General features: G+C 42.1%; 2 protein-coding genes and 1 long non-coding RNA gene across 3 annotated transcripts in view; 2 read left to right on the top strand and 1 right to left on the bottom strand.

Annotated features, from left to right (window-relative positions):
• Positions 1–2,552: 2,552 nt before the first annotated feature.
• Positions 2,553–12,731, top strand: HINT3 (histidine triad nucleotide binding protein 3). The gene is made up of 5 exons (XM_060753299.2): positions 2,553–2,739; positions 6,500–6,617; positions 8,378–8,447; positions 10,039–10,165; positions 11,429–12,731. Exons 1-5 carry the CDS (start codon positions 2,569–2,571, stop codon positions 11,474–11,476), a joined length of 534 nt encoding a protein of 177 aa, XP_060609282.1. The 5' UTR covers positions 2,553–2,568; the 3' UTR covers positions 11,477–12,731.
• An 818-nt stretch (positions 12,732–13,549) lies between these two features.
• Positions 13,550–18,577, bottom strand: LOC132760949 (uncharacterized). The gene is made up of 2 exons (XR_009629910.2): positions 18,375–18,577; positions 13,550–14,368 (listed from the first exon to the last, which is right to left on the bottom strand). It is a non-coding gene; the product is annotated as an uncharacterized lncRNA (long non-coding RNA).
• The window catches only part of TRMT11 (tRNA methyltransferase 11 homolog), a 31,443-nt gene continuing 31,114 nt past the window's right edge, over positions 18,472–18,800 (top strand). The window contains exon 1 of the mRNA XM_060753301.2: positions 18,472–18,579. Coding sequence (XP_060609284.2) covers positions 18,472–18,579 — 108 coding nt within the window. The remainder of the gene's footprint in view (positions 18,580–18,800) is intronic.

Raw genomic sequence — 18,800 nt, 5'->3', positions numbered from 1 at the left:
TGCCAGATTGGAGTGAAGGAGGCACTCTGCATGCTCTCAGAGGTTCCCTTCACTTCTGCTCTCAAGGGAGCAGCGCAGGGATGGATGTACAGACGAGTTGAGTCAAGTGAAGAAGGCTCTATTTGCTGGCGAAGCAAATTGCAACAGCTTTTGTTGTTTATTCATTCAGTTGCTTCCAACTCTTTGTGACCTCATGGACCAGCCCACGTCAGAGCTCCCTGTTGGCCATCACCACCCCCAGCTTCAGAGTCAAGCCAGTCACTTCATGGATACCATCCATCCATCTTGTCCTTGGTCGGCCTCTCTTCTTTTTCCTTCCATTTTCCCCAGCATCACTGTCTTCTCCAAGCTTTCCTGTCTTCTCATTATGGCCAAGGTACTTCATCTTTGCTTTTAATATCCTTCCCTCCAACGAACAGTCGGGTGTTATTTCCTAAAGTATGGACTGGTTGGATCTTCTTGCGGTCCAAGGCACTCTCAGAATTTTCCTCCCGCTCCAGCTAGCTTGAAGCATTAAAGAACTGCCACACTCAAAAATGGGGCCACGGTCTTTTATATTTTTACACTGGATCAAACAACACACTTTTGATTGGTTTCACACTTTGTCTTTTTTTTACTGGCTTATTCTTAGCTCGTTATATTCTAATTGGTTCTCTATGCACGCAAACAGCTAAGATGGAAACTTTACTGAAACTTACTTTCCTTCACGCTGACCCTGGCTTGCTTGAGCAGCAGCCAAACGTCGGTCTTATCTCTTTGTTTCTCACACACAGAATTGAGGAAGGAGCTCTTTTTCTAAAAACCGGAGCATCTGCTCTTTTATTTTAGGACTACAACTCCTATGATTCATTTTCAGACTACAGGAACATTGGCACACGCCCTAATATTTCTGGGTCGGAAGCAGAGATTTAGGCATGTCCCTTGCTCATGTAATAAGGCACTGTACATTAAGCATTAAGTACAGTTGCTCAAAGCATTTAAATAAGAAAACAGTCTAGTAAAAATTTTTATCTGACTTAAAAAGAAATCTATACAGAGCTTGGGAGGCTTAATTTCAACACCGTATCAAGAACCACTTCCAAAAGCCTGTTAATGTTGTGGTGCAGTCATAGGAAAGTTTCCAGACCCTGCTTTGACTGTAAACAGGCTACAGCAGTGCAATAAAATCAAATCTCATTGCATACTTTATTATTGTTCACATTTTGAATTAGATATTTATGTATTTATTTATTTGCCATATTTGGACCCCCCCTTTCTCACTCAGTTTTTCCCCTCCTCCTCAGACTTGCAACATGGTTCTCATGTTCCCTCTCTACCTTCTTTTCTCCAAGCTAAACATCCCCCAGGAGGAAAGAAAAAGAGAAGGGAGGAAAAGAACAATGGAAGGAAGGAAGGGTGAAAGGGAATGCAGGAAGGGAGGAAAGAGAAGGAAGGAAAGACAAAAGGGAAGGAAAGAAGGAAGAAGAAAGAGAGGGAAGGAGTGAGAAAAGTCTGGAAGGGAAGGAGGGAGGAAAAATAAAGAAGGAAGAGAAGGATGGAAGGGAATGGAGAAAGGGAGGGAGGGAGTAAAGAGAGAAGAAAGGGAAGCCAAAAAGGAAGGAAAGAAGGAAGAAGAGGGAAGAAGGGAAGGAAGAGGGAAGGATGAAAGTGTGGAAGTGAAGGAGGGAGGGAGGGAGGGAAGAAGGAAAAAGAAAGGAAGCGAAGGAAGGAAGGGAATGGAGAAAGGGAGGGAGGAAAGAGAGAAGAAAGGGAAGACAAAAAGGAAGGAAAGCAGGAAGAAGAAAGAGGGGAGGAGGTAGGGAAGAGGGAAGGAAGGAAGGATGAAAGAATGGAGGGGAAGGAGGGAGAAAGTAAAGAGAGAAGAAAGGGAAGACAAAAAGGAAGAAAAGAAGGAAGAAGAGGGAAGGAGGGAGGGGAGAGGGAAGGAAGAATGAAAGAGTGGAAGGGAGGGAGGAAAGAAGGAAAAATAAAGAAGGAAGGGAATGGAGAAAGAGAAGGGAGGAAAGAGAAGAAAGGGAAGACAAAAAGGAAGGGAAGAATAAAGAAGGAAGAATAAAAGAGTGGAAGGGAATGGGGGGGGGGGGGAGGAAGGAAAGAGAGAAGGAAGGAAGGACAGGATGGTGAGAGAGAGGAGGGCTTGAGCAAAGAGCCCAAGGGGCCGCATCTGGCTCTCGGGCCTGGGTTTGCCCATACCTGTTTTATAGCATCTTCTCTGGCCAAGAAGACATGATTTTGGATTATTTTGAACACATGATTTTGGATTTGTTTGCGGGAGGCGCATTGAGAGCCGGTGCCTCGCCAAGCTACCACTCCCAGGATTGCATGGCATTGAGCCCTGGCGGTGAAAAAAGCGGGGTCAAACTGCATCCATTCTCTCTGCAGCTTAGACATAGAAGCACCTGATGAATCATCAGCAGTGGGGAAAGACTTGGCCGCCTGGGCGCCCTTCTCCTTTCCGCCGCTAGGTGTCGCTGCCGGCAAAGGGCCGCAAGGGCGGGGCGCGCTCTGCTGCGCGTTGGGCGGCCCGTGCGGCTTTCCTTTCCCTTTCCTTCCTTCCTTCCTTCCTCCATGGCGGGCGAAGAAGGAGGCAGCTCGGGCTCGTCCCCGGCCGCCCAGCCCAGTCCCGGGGGCGCGGCGGGGGGAGAAGGCGGCGGAGGGAGCAGCGGCTACGACGGCAAGTGCGTCTTCTGCCGGATCAGCCACGGGGAGGAGGGCGGCACCGAGCTCCTGCCCTGCGAGGTGAGATTCATCTTCCCCCCTCTAAACAGAGACGGGCAAATAAATCTGCAGGAAGACGCGTCTCCGAAAGAGTCCAGGCTGAGTTCCTCCCCCTCCCCATTCAAGGGCTTGCAATACCTCTACACTGCTCAATTAACGCAGTTTAACTGCCGTGGCTCAGTGCTGTGGAATCCTGGGGAGTTTTATCATCCTCCCCAAACGTCCACTCCCAGGAACCCTTTGCCCTCAGCCACCAAAGTGCATCAATTGTACAGTGTGGACGCACTGTTCGTTTTGAGTGACACCATAACTCACAATCCACTGGACGAATTGCCACCAAATTTGGTCACATGACACCTACTAACCCAAGGAGTGACCATCACTAAAAAAAAATATGATTTTGTCATTTAGGAGTTGTAGTTGCTGGGATTTATAGTTAACCTACAATCAAAGAGTATTCTGACCTCCATCAACGATGGAATTGAACCAAACTTGGCACACAGGATTCCCATGACCAACTGAAAACACTAGAAAGGTTTGGTGGGCATTGACCTTGAGTTTTGGAGTTGTAGTTCACCTACATCCAGAGAGCACTGTGGACTCAAACAATGATAGATCTGGACCAAACTTGGCACGAAATCTCCATATGCCCTAATACAAACACAGGTGGAGTTTGGGGAAAATAGACCTTGACATTTGGGAGTTGTAGTTAATGGGATTTATAGATCACCTAGGAGCCCCCGGTGGCGCAGTGGGTTAAACCCCTGAGCCGGCAGGACTGAAGACCAACAGGTCACAGGTTTGAATCCAGGGAGAGGCGGATGAGCTCCCTCTATCAGCTCCAGCTCCTCATGCGGGGACATGAGAGAAGCCTCCCACAAGGATGATAAAAACATCAAATCATCAGGGCGTCCCCTGGGCAATATCCTTGCAGACGGCCAATTCTCTCACACCAGAAGCGACTTGCTCCTGACACGACAAAAATAAATAAATAGTTCACCTACAATCAAAGAGCATTCTGAACCCCACCAAGGATAGAATTGGGCCAAACTTCCCACACAGAACTCCCATGACCAACAGAAGTAGAAACCAACACTTTCTCATTACTCTATTTTCCTGATCACCAGACTGGGCCACAGCAATGCGTGGCAGGGGACAGCTAGTATCTTTATATAGTGATGAGTATAGGTAGGTAGGTAGGTAGATATAGTTAGTTGCATAGATAGATATTTGCTACTCTGTCCTCCGAAATGCATACATCCTTATTTATTTATCTATCGCCTCAGAAGCAAATTGAGAATACAGCTGTAATGTATTTAAAAAACCACAAGCAAAGTTAAAAACTTGGTATTGTACTAAATGTCCTTTGATCAAAAACTAACCCCTTGGAGTATCTCTGGCGTGGCTGTGAGAAGGTCCTCCATTGTGCGTGTGCCATGGCTGCACTGTTGTAAGTGGTCTGTGGTTTGATCTTCTCCATGCTCACATATCGTAGACTCCACTGTGTAGCCCCATTTCTTAAGATTGACTCTGCATCTCATGGTGCCAGAACACAGCGAGTGCACTTCTGGTTCCAAGCATTTTGAATAAAGGATACACTACCTGTACTTATTATGAATCTTGGTTCAGCAACGAGTCATCTCATTAACCATTTGTTTGATCGTAAAGTGTGCCTCTCAAACACTATGTGATTTTATCAGGCTCATCATCATGTTTGAAATGTATTAAAGCATAGACAACAGCATGCTGGGGTTGTTACACATTTTTATTCCAGTGCAAAACATATTTTGACCCATTTTCCCAAATGCACATCTGTTGAATTTGTGCCCAACTGTACGCTAATTCCCCCTTCTTTTGAGAGTGGCAATCTCCTTTGCTTTCCTCCTTCCCAGCAATAACCTCGGAAGTCGGAAATTGTGTTCAATCTTTGTAGCTACAGTTATTCATAGTTCAATCTTGTATATACCTCTGTGAGGTTCCCTTTTAAAGCAATTGGCCAAGTCTTAAAAAATACAGTGCTACAGATAAGAGGTGGCAAAGGGACCAACATGTGTTTTGAGGTGGGGTGCATCTATGTTGCAGAGTTAATGCAGTTTGACACCACTTTAACTGCTCATGGGAGTTTCATTTTCGTGTGGCGCCAGGCCTCTTTGGCAGAGAAGGTTAAAAATCTTACAAAACTATAATGTCCATAGTTCTTTTAAATTCTGCAGCGGAGATGCACTTGTGGAGACAGACCACTGGAATAGACATGCCTGATGATATTATCACAATGTCTGAGAAGCTTTAAACGCATTTGGCAGTCCAGAGGCCGGTGTTCTATCCTCTGGGGGCCATTATAGACTGCCAAAAACACAAGAGAGGAAAAACCAAATCAGATGTAGCAACTGGTCTGCTCTTGTTTGGAAAACTGGTTTTTCAAAATAGTAAACAGTACAGCATGGTCCTGTGACCTATTTAACAAGTATTTCACCGTTCCTCTTGCCTTCTTTTTTTTAAAAGAAGGCAGTTTTGCTCTTCTTGTCACAAAAGACCAAATTGGAAAACTGAAGGATTTGTTGGCTTCAAAAACAACATTGGCGGGACAGGAATTGTATCCTACCCCAGGGCCACACTTTGAATCTTGCTATTGCTATTGAAGCCCCTGCTGGCACAGTGGGTTAAACTGCTGAACTTGCTGACTGAAAGGTCGGCAGTTCAGATCTGGGGAGCGGGGTGAGCTCCTGCTGTTAGCCTCAGCTTCTGCCAACCTAGCAGTTTGAAAACATGGAACAGTGAAAGTGTTGGGAAGGTAACGGCTCTCCATGCAGTCATGCTGGCCACATGACCTTGGAGGCATCTGTGGATAATGCTGGCTCTTTGGCTTAGAAATGGAGATGAGCACCAACTCCCAGTGTTGGGCATGACTAGACTTAATGTCAAGGGAAACCTTTACCTATTGTTATTTAGGGAGAAATAAATTTGATCGCATGTCTACCAGGTAAGAGACAATAGCATTACAACTCTAGCCTTCGATTTCAGTCTCAGTCCAGATTTGTTTGAGGATTTATCCTTAACATGTAACTTCTCATTCAGCTGGGATATACTAAAGCTGAAGACAAGAGGATCAGTTCCACTGGGAGGGAAATGACCTAAATAAAAACGTGAATTCCAAGTAAACATGTGGAAACAGCAGAGCATTTATAAGCACTGGCTTTACCAAACTCCTGTTGCTCTGGAGGGTCTATTCTGTTTGGATCCATGGGCTAGAACTGTTTGGAAGTCCATAGAAAATCGTGGAAGCTGAGCATGTTTGCTCACATGTCCCTTTAAACAGCATTTAAAGGAATAGAATGAATTGTAGGGATGTAAATGGCTTTGGCTTTTTCATTATATCATTTACCTTCTGTTGCAAGAAGAACACTGCTTTTTATTTAATTTCTGAATATTCATTTTCATGTGAATGTGACAAGTGTCAACACTTGGTAAAAACACTGATATTTACGAGATCACATATAAAGTACATTGAAAGCAATACATGATGGCTGTAGAAAAAAACTAGAATACACATTATTTCTATTCCAACCCCCTGGGCCATGCTTTCACGCTCCCTACAAATCCCAGGGGCAATCGTTCCAAACTTCTATTCCTTTTCTTTTCAGTAGAGCTGGGAACTGTTAGATACTCTGATTTTTTTCACATCAGTGTTATGTAGGATTATTTCTAATGGGCACCAGGAAAACTGTTTTTGTTTATCAGGCCATTTCCATAACATGTTCTTTTTCTCTATCCGTTCCATTAGCATGAAGACTTGGTGTGCTTTAGAGACATCAGACCCGGAGCTCCGCACCATTATTTAGTGGTGCCAAAAAACCACATAGGAAATTGCAAGACTCTAAAGAGTGAACATATACCATTAGGTAAGTGGACTGGCACACTTCACCACAACCCTTAATTGCTTGGGAAGTCTCAAAGAGCACTGGCCACTCATTTCCAAATTGTTTTGTCAAAGGCTTTCATGGCCAGAATCACTGGGGTGCTGTGGGTTTCCGGGCTGCATAGCCGTGTTCTAGCAGCATTTTCTCCTAGTGTTTCACCTGCATGTGTGGCTGGCATTCAAGTTGATCTTTCTTGCGTTACAAATAGAAGTGGGAAAACATTGGGCTGGATGACATCAAAGGATGTGAGAGGCTCTGCATCAGTTGCTTTGGATGAGAAACCAGTTTCATCTGCCCCACCCTGAAAATAGCAGGATGAATCCCTTTCCGTGATAGGAAAAACAGACCTCCTTTAGCATGCTTTGCCTCTTACAAAAATAAAAACCGAAGGAAATTCTAGATGCCCCCCCCCCTCTCAAAAACAAAGAGCACAACCTAAATCAGAAGGGTTATATTTAACTTACATCAAGGGTAAACATTTTGGAATCACCAGATATTATTCAATTTCAGGCCCCTATGATTTTTCCTCTATGTTGTCAAAGGCTTTCATGGCCCGCATCACTGGGTTACTGTGAGTTTTCTGGGCCATGTTCCAGAAGCATTCTCTCCTGACATTTCAACCACATCTATTCTATAGCAGGCATCCTCGAAAGTTATGAAGTTTGTTGGAAACAAGGCAAGTGGAATGTCTTGGGTGGGAGAAAGAACTCTTGTCTGGCATGTGTGAATGTTGCAATTGATCACCTTGATTAGCATTGAATAACCTTGTAGCTTCAAAGCTTGGTTGCTTCCTGCCTGGCGGAATCCTTTGTTGGGAGGTGATTAGCTGCCCCTGATTGTTTCTTGTCTGGAATTCACCTGTTTTTTAGTATTGTTCTTTGTTTACTGTCCTGATTTTAGAGGTTTTTTAATACTGGAAACCTGATTTTGTTCATTTTCATGGTTTCCTCCTTTCTGTTGAAATTACCCACATGCTTGTGGATTTCTATGGTTTCTCTGTGTAGTCTGACATAGTGGTTGTTAGATTGGTCCAGCATTTCTATGTTCTCCAATAATATGCTGTGTCCAGGTTGGTTCATCAAGTGCTCTGCTATGGGTGAAATGGCAGGAGATAATGCGTCTGGAACATGGCCATACAGCCTGGAAATCTCACAACAACCCACTTTCTTCAATTCCTGAGTATACTAAAGCTAGCAAATATTAGAAGAATTAGGGAAGGCAAACTACTGCAGTACAAGATTTATGGGCATTTTCTTTCCAGACATTGCTTGCCTCCTTCTTCGTATTCTTGCTTGGAGATCCACATCTGCTGGAAGGTACCCATTTTTCAAAAGTCACTAAAATGTGAATGCTACCAGCTTCTGGACACTCTTCCCATCATTTTTTTTTGTTTTTCAGTATAACAACTGTGCAGTAGGAACATCTTAAAGTAAAGAAAAAGTTATCGTTACACTTCAAAAGAAGTGGCTTTCTCCCTTGTTGTTGTTGTGTAATATATCTATGCCATAATAAGGAACTAATTACAGTTAACTAGTTATTTGAAAACTATTTTTTCCAAGGCATGTATTAAATGTCTTATTGTTAAGAACAACTCCTTTCAAAGTCATGTTGGAATAAATCCCACTGAAATCAATAGGATTTGGATCAGTATAAATGGTTTCAGGGCTGATATGGTGGACCGTAATGATGCATTGGGATTAAATCAGATTTTATTTTTGCTTCTCTGCCTTCTTACCTGACAGTGGAAAGAATGATGGCAGCTGGAAAGGCTATCCTTCAACGGAACAAATTTACTGACTTGAATGATATAAGGTATAGTCCCAGAAAGGAAAGTATATAATAAACTATTTTCCAACAGTGCTAAATGGTCAGTAAGGAAGTCCATGTACTGTAATATGGTTTTGTTATGGGAGCTCTTTGAATTTAGAATTAAATAATTACACACACAAAAATGCTTCAATATTTTAAATCCTAGAGAGATTTTAAGCCTCGCTCAAAACAGCATTAAAAACATTTTGTTGGAAAAATATACACATCTGGTCACCTCGACTGTTATGGTGTCCTTCTGCAGTAGTTCCCTAACTGTGTTCCTCCCAAGCATTTGGGACTTCAGTGCCCAGAATCCCCAGCCATCTTGGCCAATAGTTAGGAATTCTGGGAGCTGAAGTCCAAAACACCTCAAGGACCAAAGGCTGGAAACCACAACACTAGAGCATCTGAAGCCGCCAAAAGCAAAGACAACCAATACTTCCCAGTATTAATGCAGATGGGGAGGAAATGACCATCAATAGCAGGAAAAACAAATTCTGCTTAGTCTTTCGGTTGATAGAGCACAGATCAGGAATCTTTGCACTGTTTTTTTTAATAGTTTCCATAACCCACTGCCATTAGCCATATTGTGTGGGGCTAACGAACTGTAGGACAATCTAGAGCAGAGCTTGCCAAACATTTTAAGTTGGTGACACACTTTTTAGGCATGCATCATTTCACAACACAGTAATACTAGCAAACCTCTTAACAACAACAACAACAACAACAACAACTTTATTTGTATACCGCCCTATCTCCCCATGGGGACTCAGAGCAGTTTCCACATATGCAAAATAATACAAAAACATACAATATAAAACAAAAACATAGGGAAAAATGGGGCTGGCTGAATACCCCTTATAAGATATACCGAGACATTAATAAATTGTAATAACAAAATGTATGGGAGCACAACATATCACATGAAAACCTTTCATTTATATTTCTAAAAATAGATAATATATTGTTTATTCCACATAGACTCAGAGGTTTGTTGTTATGTCCGTGTGACACACCTCCGCACTGCAGCTGGCATGTTAGTGTCACACAGTTTGGAAAGCTCTGATCTAGATATGTACCATTTACGATTCAGTGGGCTGAAGAGGTTACTGATTTAGCTGTGAATGAATACGCATTTATCGACATCAACTTTATGAAATATATTTGGAAATATGGATGTGTCTAAAGTAAATATCCTAAGTACTTGCCCTGCTTTTGTCCTGCATCATTACTCTGTTTCTTTCCAGTCATAAAATGATTCTATGTATCAGTGGCTTGCAGTAATATTAAAGCATAAAGGAATATAATTTTTAGATTTTGCTGTCATCCCTATCATAGATGACTATTTTATTAAATCATTCTGCACCATTTAGCATGCTGTGTCCAGTACTTACATCAGATTGTTGGATGGTAGGGAATAAATATGGTAGGGTTTCATTAATGAAATGTCTCAAGTTCGTATTGATTAAACTAATCTACTTTAGTTGGGATTAAGAACTGGATTTTATCCTAATACTTGCTTGCTGCTTAATGTTGTTTCCAACCTCTGGGTAGCAGGTTTTGATTTCTTTCTTTTTTTATTTTGTTTTTCAAGGATGGGTTTCCACTGGCCTCCATTCTGCTCAATAGCCCACTTGCATCTTCATGTGCTGGCTCCAGCTAGTCAGTTGGGATTCTTGTCTCGTATGATATACAGAATCAATTCCTACTGGTTTATCACAGTAAGTATTTCATAATTTGGTTCTTGCAAGCCTTCTTGTGCCTCACCAACTGCTGTGAACAATAGGCGATAGCATAGAAAATAGTGCTGCGAGAAACACCCTACCCTTTCCATTGATTGGAGCATCCTGAGAGATTCCTTTTAGAGCAATCTTACAATGTTGAATCCAACCCATGAAGTTTGGTCCAGAGAGGTGGAAGATCTACATATCTGTCAGAAATATTTAAAAATTAACTAGGTATTTTAAATTACAAAAATGTGAGTCAAGTACTGAAAGGGTTAAATGGATTCAGTTAATCAGCAAAAGCTTCAGTACTATTTAAGCAGGTGTGCCTGTAGCTTAATAGGCCTCTGTGTTAGTTTGCCTCAGTGGGAGAGAAGTCTTAGTCTGTTAGAGAAGCCTCACAGTATGGGGTAGGCCTTAATCTGTTAGAGAAGGCCTCACAGTGAGAAATGGGTCTTAGTCTGTTAGAGAAGGCCTCACAGTGTGAGGTAGGCCTTAGTCTGTTAGAGATGGCCTCACAGTGTGAAGTGGGCCTTAGTCTGTTAGAGAAAGCCTCACAGTGTGAGGTAGGCCTTAGTCTGTGAGAAGGCCTCACAGTGTGAAGTAGGTCTTGAGTCTGTGAGAGAAGCCTCTCTGTGAGGGAAGCCTTGGTATGAGAAGGCCTTGTGTGTGAAGCTCCAGTGTGAAGGTTGAATTTTATCTGTGTCATGGAAACCTTGTTTTTGTAAATAGTGCAGGCATATCATTTTGCTATAAAGAAAAACCTCCTAGAGAAGATATAACATTGGTCTGTGTGCTTCTTTTCTTTTTTATCTCTTTGGGTTACTGGTGCTGGGTCACGCTGTTGCTGATAAGTTACTCTGCTGTACATTTATGAGGAGGATCTTTTGTAGTAAGCCCACTTGCCCAACAATATCCATGTTTCGAAATCTTTGCTTGATATCTACTTATCTACTTAACAGATCAAAATAGAAATAATTCTATTTTTTCCTAATTGCATGGATTTGGATCTTGTAGAGCCACGTGGTGAATGAATGAAGGAACTGAGATGTTACATTACTACTCTTGCTTTCTAAATCGATCTGTCTGAATTGTTCCAACAAATGCATCTAGAATTTAAACAGAAGAACAGTAACACTACTCACAAATTTGGATTTGGGCCATGAAACTTGATTTAGGCTTCATGCTTTTAAAGTAATAAAAGAGAAGGAAAGTTTCGGAAAATAGTAATGCATTGCCTTCATTTTCTTTTTTTAACAGGCCGAGCAACTGATGGAACGGCTGACTACTGAGGGTGCTACAAGTTGAAAAAAGCTTGCCCTAGGATCAGATGTGTTTGTGACTAATGAATAGTACAAGATTGGATGTAATTGGTGTCAAAGCAAACATTTTGAAAACGAGTACTGAATTTGCTGCTAGACAGTGGTTGAACTCATTGTTAATTCAATTCCATATACTAAATTTCTCAGGCAAATATTTGAATGCAAGAACTTAGCACTTTCCAGAGCTTCCAGATCAAAAAGTGAAAAGTACCTATTCTCTTTCAAAAGCAGGTATTAATACATCTTGTAAATAATGATAGTAAGGTTTCATATCTGGGTCTGAGTGTCTAAATTATGCAAGGTTTTGTGCCTCTTATGTTCTTTGGCATTACAAAGCTGGGGCAGTTGTGATGTCTTGGTGCTAAATCAGTTCTCACTCAAACGTATTTAGCTGTACAACACAACAAGTGCAGTTAACAACAACCCATTGTGCCCACAATATGACTGAAACCTGTACTTCTAATTGGAGGCATTACATGTTTGTCAGTGTAGATCAAAACTGTTTGTGAATGTGAACTGTGTAAGTAAAGTTGATAATTAAATGCATGTACTTAAGACTACATATGTGAATTGAAGTAAATAGATAATTTTTGGGTGAACAGCCTCTAAAGATAGATGAACAGTTTATAAAAGGTGTTAATGGTTGAACTAATATTCACCTAAACATTAATAGAAAGTTTAAGCATTTTTGCTGTGGAAATTTGTCGTACAAGAAGATCTCGAGTTATTAAATCTTAGCAACACCCACAAATGAAAACCAGGAATGTCAAAAATTGGGAATGTTTTGAGAGTCTGCATGAATATATACACCACATCTTTAATTATCTGCTATTTTCTCAGTATATTATTATGCAGGCATCTCAAATTCATCTAGGTTTTATAAGGAAAAGTGAAATATAGCACACAGTTATTTAGACTGTGTTTTTCACCATACATTTCATACTTTTCAGTTTATACGATTGTAGTAATGTGAGGTTTTGTTCTTGTCTGTAAGGCATTAAGAGTTTAAATTAATTTATTGTAGATTTAGCATGTGTTTATTTTGATACTTGAGCCTGGACTCTTGACTGTTGTGAGGGTGGGCAAGGTAACCGACCGTGTTGAAATGTTAAATTAAATGTGTTACAGTATGTAAAGTGTTCATTGCAGTTGTGAGTTAATGAAATGAAACTGGAAATGTAATAGCCAGATCAATAGTGTCATGAAAATGAAAACTTGAATAAACAATAGTTTGTTCTAAACCTTTGAATATTCTTGTATCTACTATATTAGTAGCAGTAGTATTTATACACAGCTTTTCTCTGCCAAAGGAGACTAAAAAAAAAGCAACTACTGACTGTGAAAATTGTTATTTGTTTTTGTAGCTCCAGAAGGGGATGTATGAGCCGGATACATAGATGAGCAGCACTGTAATGTGTTTAATACAAAACTAGCTAATTTTAAAAATAGTCTCACATTTCTCTTGTGTATTTTATGACACTAGTAAAGGTTTCCCCTGACATTAAGGCTAATCATGTCTGACTCTGAGGGGTGGTGCTCATCTCCATTTCTAAGCCAAAGAACCGGCGTTGTCCGTAGACACCTCCAATGTCATGTGGCCGGCATGATTACATGGAGCGCTGTTACTTCCCGCCAAAGCGGCACCTATTAATTTACATGTTTTCGAACTGCTAGGTTGACAGAAGCTGGGGCTAACAGTGGGAGCTCACCCACTGTATTGTGTTGTAGGGCTTGGCCTCATGTAAGCCGCCCCGAGTCCCCATCGGGGAGATGGTGGCGGGGTATAAATAAAGTTTATTAACCCACTGCACCACCAGGCTGACTTAAAAAGGAACTCTGTAGTGAGTAGTGTCACTCATTTCACAATTAAATACACCATATATTGACTTTTTAGTGATAGGAGACTTAAAATCCAGATATATAAACCCCTTTTCCTAGTTTCCAACAGATCTCACAACCTCTGAGGAGGCCTGCCTTAGATGCAGGTGAAATGTCAGGAGAGAATGCTTCTGGAACACGGCCATACAGCCTGAAAAACTTACAGCAACCAGACTAAAAATATGCTCAAAATCCTTTAATTTACTAACATTGTATATTTCTAGCACAGCCACAGTTATTAGTCATATTTGCCTAGTTTCAGTTCACACACACTCACAGCTTAATTGGTGGGGAGACACCATGCTGAGGTTTAATCCTAAATAGAGTAAATTCAAGACACTGCAGAATTCAGTGGGTCAAAGGCATGAACTAGCAACCATGTATCTCATTTTAACATAGCACCAGCCAGCATGGTTGACCAGCCAGCATGGTTGCCACTTAAAAGTATTGAAAATGTTCCCCAGAGTATCATGCAATGAAGTTTACCCAATTCATTCAAAGTAATGTGATGACTACATTGTCATCTCTTCCTTGCCAAAGCATTTCACCTTCAAAGTCAATTAGCCCGTGCTTTCTCGCTCTCAAGAGGACACCTACAACTTTGTTGGATATAGTCACATATCTGTCAAAAAGGTGCTTAAAGCTTATCCGCACACGCCCATCTTGTCCTCTCTCCCCAACGCTGCGTATGACCAAGCATAATTCCTCAACTTCCTTGCCAATATGCGTGTGAGCATCTTTCCCCCTCTGCTCTGTTTTCGATCCTTCTGGTGGCCTCCCGTAAGTGGGATCGCCTTTCACAGTCCGCAGTGTCACTGGTTCGTTGCTGCTGAATGGGTTCCGTTTTTGATAATCAACGTGATCGTCGGACCAGCTCTGCCAGCCCTGTGTCAGCTCTCCCACGGCGCCACGGTGGGCCCTCGCTGTTTTGGTACTGGACCTTTCTCTTCCCTCCATGCCTCAAGAAGACTGTAACATCCCAGGAAAAGAAATGAATCAGCTGTGGACACAAAAATAAGATAGACTGAGTATCCCTTACCCAAAATGCTTGAGACCAAGATGGGATCAGAGGGTGCATCTACACTAGAGCTTTACAAACATTTCATGCTGGAGACATGCTTTTGAGACACATCATTTTGCGAAACAGGAATTTAGTCTTATTAGCAATCTGGAGGTTAAACCAAGAGATATGAACATATACTTACGTAAATTGTAATAACAAAATATGTAAATATTTGAAAGGGTGTCATAAGAAAGAGGGAGCATACTTGTTTTCTGGATTCCTGCAGACTAGGACATGGAACAGTGGGTTCGAATTACAGGAAAGGAGATTCCACCTGAACATTAGGAAGAACTTCCTGGCAGTAAGAGCAGTTCAGCAGTGGAACTCTCTGCCTTGGAGTATGGTGAAAGCTCCTTCTTTGGAAGCTTTTAAACAGAGGCCATTAAAGCCATCTGTTGGGGCTTTGATTGTGCTTTTCCAGTACAGTAGGGGGTTGGTTTAGATGAGCCACGTGGTCTCTTCCAACTCTATTATTCTATGATCCAACATATGTGTATGTATGTATGTGTGTGTGTGTGTGTGTGTGTGTGTGTGTATATATATATATATATATAGAGAGAGAGAGAGAGAGAGAGTATCAGGAGTGACTTGAGAAACTACAAGTCGCTTCTGGTGTGAAAAAATTGGCCGTCTGCAAGGATGTTGCCCATATAAGGCCTGGATGTTTTACCATCCTGTGGGAGGCTTCTCTCATGTCCCCACATGGGAAGCTGGAGCTGACAGATGGGAGTTCACCCTGGTCCCTGGATTCGAACTGCCGACCTTTGGGTCAGCAGTCCTGCCAGCACAACCCATTAGCCCACCAGGGGTTTATATTTGTTAAATCATATGACTGATTGCATATTTCACATAGACTCAGAGGTTTCTTGTTCCATAAGCACAACAAACATGCACACTGCGGATTACACATTAACATTCCATACACAGTTGGGACAGTTCTGATCCACACTGCAGAATCATAGAGTTGGAAGAGACCTCATGGGCCATCCAGTCCAACCCCCTGCCTAGAAGCAGGAATATTGCATTCAAAGCACCCCTGACAAATGGCCATCTAGCCTCTGTTTAAAAGCTTCCAAAGAAGGCGCCTCCACCACACTCTGGGGCAGAGAGTTCCACTGCTGAACGGCTCTCACAGTCAGGAAGTTCTTCCTCATGTTCAGATGGAACTCACACCACTTTAACTGGCATGGTTCACTGCTATCAGATGACGGAATTTGTAGTTTGGTGAGGTGCCAGCACCCTTTGGCAGAGAAGGCTCTCATATTCCATAGCATTAAGCCACTGCAGTTAAAGTGCTATCAAGGTGCATCAAATCTACAATTTAGTTGCACTTCAAGTCTAAACACGAAATGTGGATATTTACACATAGCCTGAAGGTAATTTTATCCATCATATTTTCTAATAATTTTGTACATGAAACAACGTTGGTGTACATTAAACCATCAGAAAGCAAAGGTGTCACTATCTCTGCCACCCATCTGGATAATTTGGGATTATTTCAGATTTCCAGATAAAGGATGCCCAACCTGTGTTTTATATGATCTGCGCAGTGTATCAAAGCAACAACTAACACTTCTAGAACAGAACAGAGAAGCTCTGAAGCTAGTTGAAATGGAAGGCAATCAGGCTTTTTTTAACCAAATGGGCCAGAGACTGGAACCATATGTGTTATTTTAAATTGTATGCCGATGTTTTTATGTTAACCTGCACTGAGTCTCCTCCAGGAGAGATAAAGAGGGATATAAATAGATATAATAATAATAATAATAATAATAATAATAATAATAATAATAAAAATGGGCACTGACAAAATTACTATCCGTCAGTTGCAAAAGACCACTCTACTCAGATCTGCATGCATTATTTGCCAATACATCACGCAGTCCTAGACACTTGGGAAGTGTTCAATGTGTGATCAAATACAAAAGCCAGCATAGCGATCTTGTTTTCTGTGTACTGGTCTTGTTATGTACTTAACAACAACAACAAGAACAACACAGTTGAATACAGCAACTTATTTCCAGGGAATTTCCTGCAGACCCAAAGCCAGTGACTTGCAGAACTAGTGCTGTTCTACAGAACTAGTCATTTGAGCCAATGGCAACAAAAGCCTTAGGGCACCATAAAAATTTAATTAGTTTTACTTGATTGGCCACAAATTGTTTTACTGCCTCCTTTTATCAGCAGCAAAGATTTATGGTGTATTTCACACATTTTACCATCCCAAATTTGTTCAAATTACAGTTTACATATGTGCTATTAAATTCAGGTGCACAAATAAAGTATTAGATAGACCTCAGTTTACTCAGAATATAGTATACTCTCAGTTAACTGAAATTCTCAGGCAACCGGTAAAAAAAAAAAAACAAATTTCCATGCCGCATTTGCAAATACAGTAGAGTCTCTCTTATCCAACATAAATGGGCCGGCAAAATGTTGGATAAGTGAAAATGTTGGATAATAATGAAGGATTAAGGAAAAGCCTATTAAACATCAAACTATGTTATGATTTTACAAATTATGAACCAAAACATTATGTTTTATGACAAATTGACAGAAAAAGCAGTTCAATACACAGTAACGTTAAGTAGTAATTACTGTATTTACAAATTTCATACCAAAACATCATAATGTACTGAAACAGCTGTGGGTCTGGGTGGGACTGTTGAGTAATACAGAATGTTGGATGAGCTAAGGTTGGGTAAGTGAGACTCTACAGTAAAACTGTGTAGCATTAAGTGGTCTTTATTTGTTTTTAGCTACTGTGTTTCAACATCAATTTCAAGTCAATACAGAGTTGAACCGCTGAGCTGCTGAACTTGCTGAATCCAAGGAGTGGGGTGAGCTCCCGCTGTTAGCCCCAGCTTCTGCCAACCTAGCAGATATGAGCAAATATGAGCAGATCAATAGGTATTTATTTATTTATTTATTTCATATATTTATATCCCACCCTTCTCCCCACAAGGAGACTCAGTGAGGCCTCACATGAGCATCAGAGGATGCTAACAGCATTAAATACCATAAAAATTAAAATTCACAATAAAATCATTTTAAAACATTGTACAATATCATCAGTAAAATTTACCAATAAATTAATAGATTAACGTGCCAGTAAAACCAAGCTGAGCCGGGAGAATCATGTTGCAAAATCCAAATTTCATTTTCCTATTGCCGTTGGCCTCTAATCGAATGCCTGGCCCCAGAGCCAGGTCTTCAGTTGTCTTCTAAAGGACAGGAGGGAGGTGGCCAACCTGATATCCTTAGGGAGAGAGTTCCACAAATGGGGGGCTGCTGCCGAGAAGGCCCTGTCTCTCATCCCCACCAATCGCATTTGGTGGGATCGAGAGCAGTGGTGGGATTGAGAGAAGGGCCGCTCCTGATGATCTTAAGCTTCGTGGTGGTTCATAGTAGGAGATATGTTCGGACAGGTAATCTCGGCCACTTCGGTGGGAAGGTAATGGTGCCCCATGCAGTCATGCTGGCCACATGACCTTGGAGGTGTCTGCTGACAACACCAGCTCTTCAGCTTAGAAATGGTGTTGAGCATCACCCCGCAGAGTCGGACACAACTGGACTTAATGTCAAGGGGGAACCTTTACCTTTGCCTTAGAGTGCAGGCATGACCAAACTTGGGCCCTCCTCCAGGTGTTAGGAATTGTGGGAGTTGAAGTCCAAAACACCTGGAGGAGGGCCCAAGTTTGCCCATGCCTGGAATATTGTATAGTTAAACTATACACAAAAGTCTAACTGGAATACAATCTCTCTGCAAGTACATATAATACCAGCCTCCATAAGTACCAGATCCTTAAAGGCACACTGTCACAAAAACCATGCTTATTTTTTCCCCTCCCTGGAGCAAAACAAACCCAAGGGTTTCATTACAGTCTCTTTTCTTGCAATGGAATAATGACAGCCTCTCTTTAGGCAGGTAGTTTAAGATTACCCTTCTCCTCCTGGTCCGCCCTTTTCCTGTTGGCTGCTCTCATCACTTCCTCCGCTGCTACTCCTGCTCCTAGCCCAGCCTCCCAGCCCAGGCGCGCATGCGTGCTTCTCCCGACCGGGAGCCGGGGGCCATGGCACGGCCGGGCGCAGGGCGAGCGCGGTACTTACTGCTCCTCGCGCAGGAGAACTTGGAATTCCGGCTGCCGGTGAGTGTCCGGCGCGTCAGGGCCAATCCGCACGCTTGGAACGTTCGTGGAGGCAAGGGCGCATGCGCGGTTGCACCTCTCTTCCCCCCCCCCCCTCCCCGCGCTAGTTGTCCATTACCCATGCTGGAGGGAGACAGATAGAGAAGTCTCATCTACACCAGGTATGGGCAAACTTTGGTCCTCCCTCCAGGTGTTTTGGACTGCAACTCCCACAATTCCTA

Source organism: Anolis sagrei, chromosome 1 (genome assembly GCF_037176765.1).
Source record: "Anolis sagrei isolate rAnoSag1 chromosome 1, rAnoSag1.mat, whole genome shotgun sequence".
In the NCBI taxonomy this organism is placed as follows: Eukaryota; Metazoa; Chordata; class Lepidosauria; order Squamata; family Dactyloidae; genus Anolis; species Anolis sagrei.
The sequence above is the reverse complement of the archived record's forward strand: the minus strand, read 5'-3'. Positions and strand labels throughout refer to the sequence as shown.

Coding starts and splice junctions, on each gene's coding strand:
- HINT3 (XM_060753299.2), top strand. CDS start 2,569: ATGGCGGGCGAAGAAGGAGGCAGCTCGGGCTCGTCCCCGGCCGCCCAG. Junction 2,740..6,499: donor CCGAGCTCCTGCCCTGCGAG/GTGAGATTCATC, acceptor CCGTTCCATTAG/CATGAAGACTTGGTGTGCTT. Junction 8,448..10,038: donor ACTGACTTGAATGATATAAG/GTATAGTCCCAG, acceptor TTGTTTTTCAAG/GATGGGTTTCCACTGGCCTC.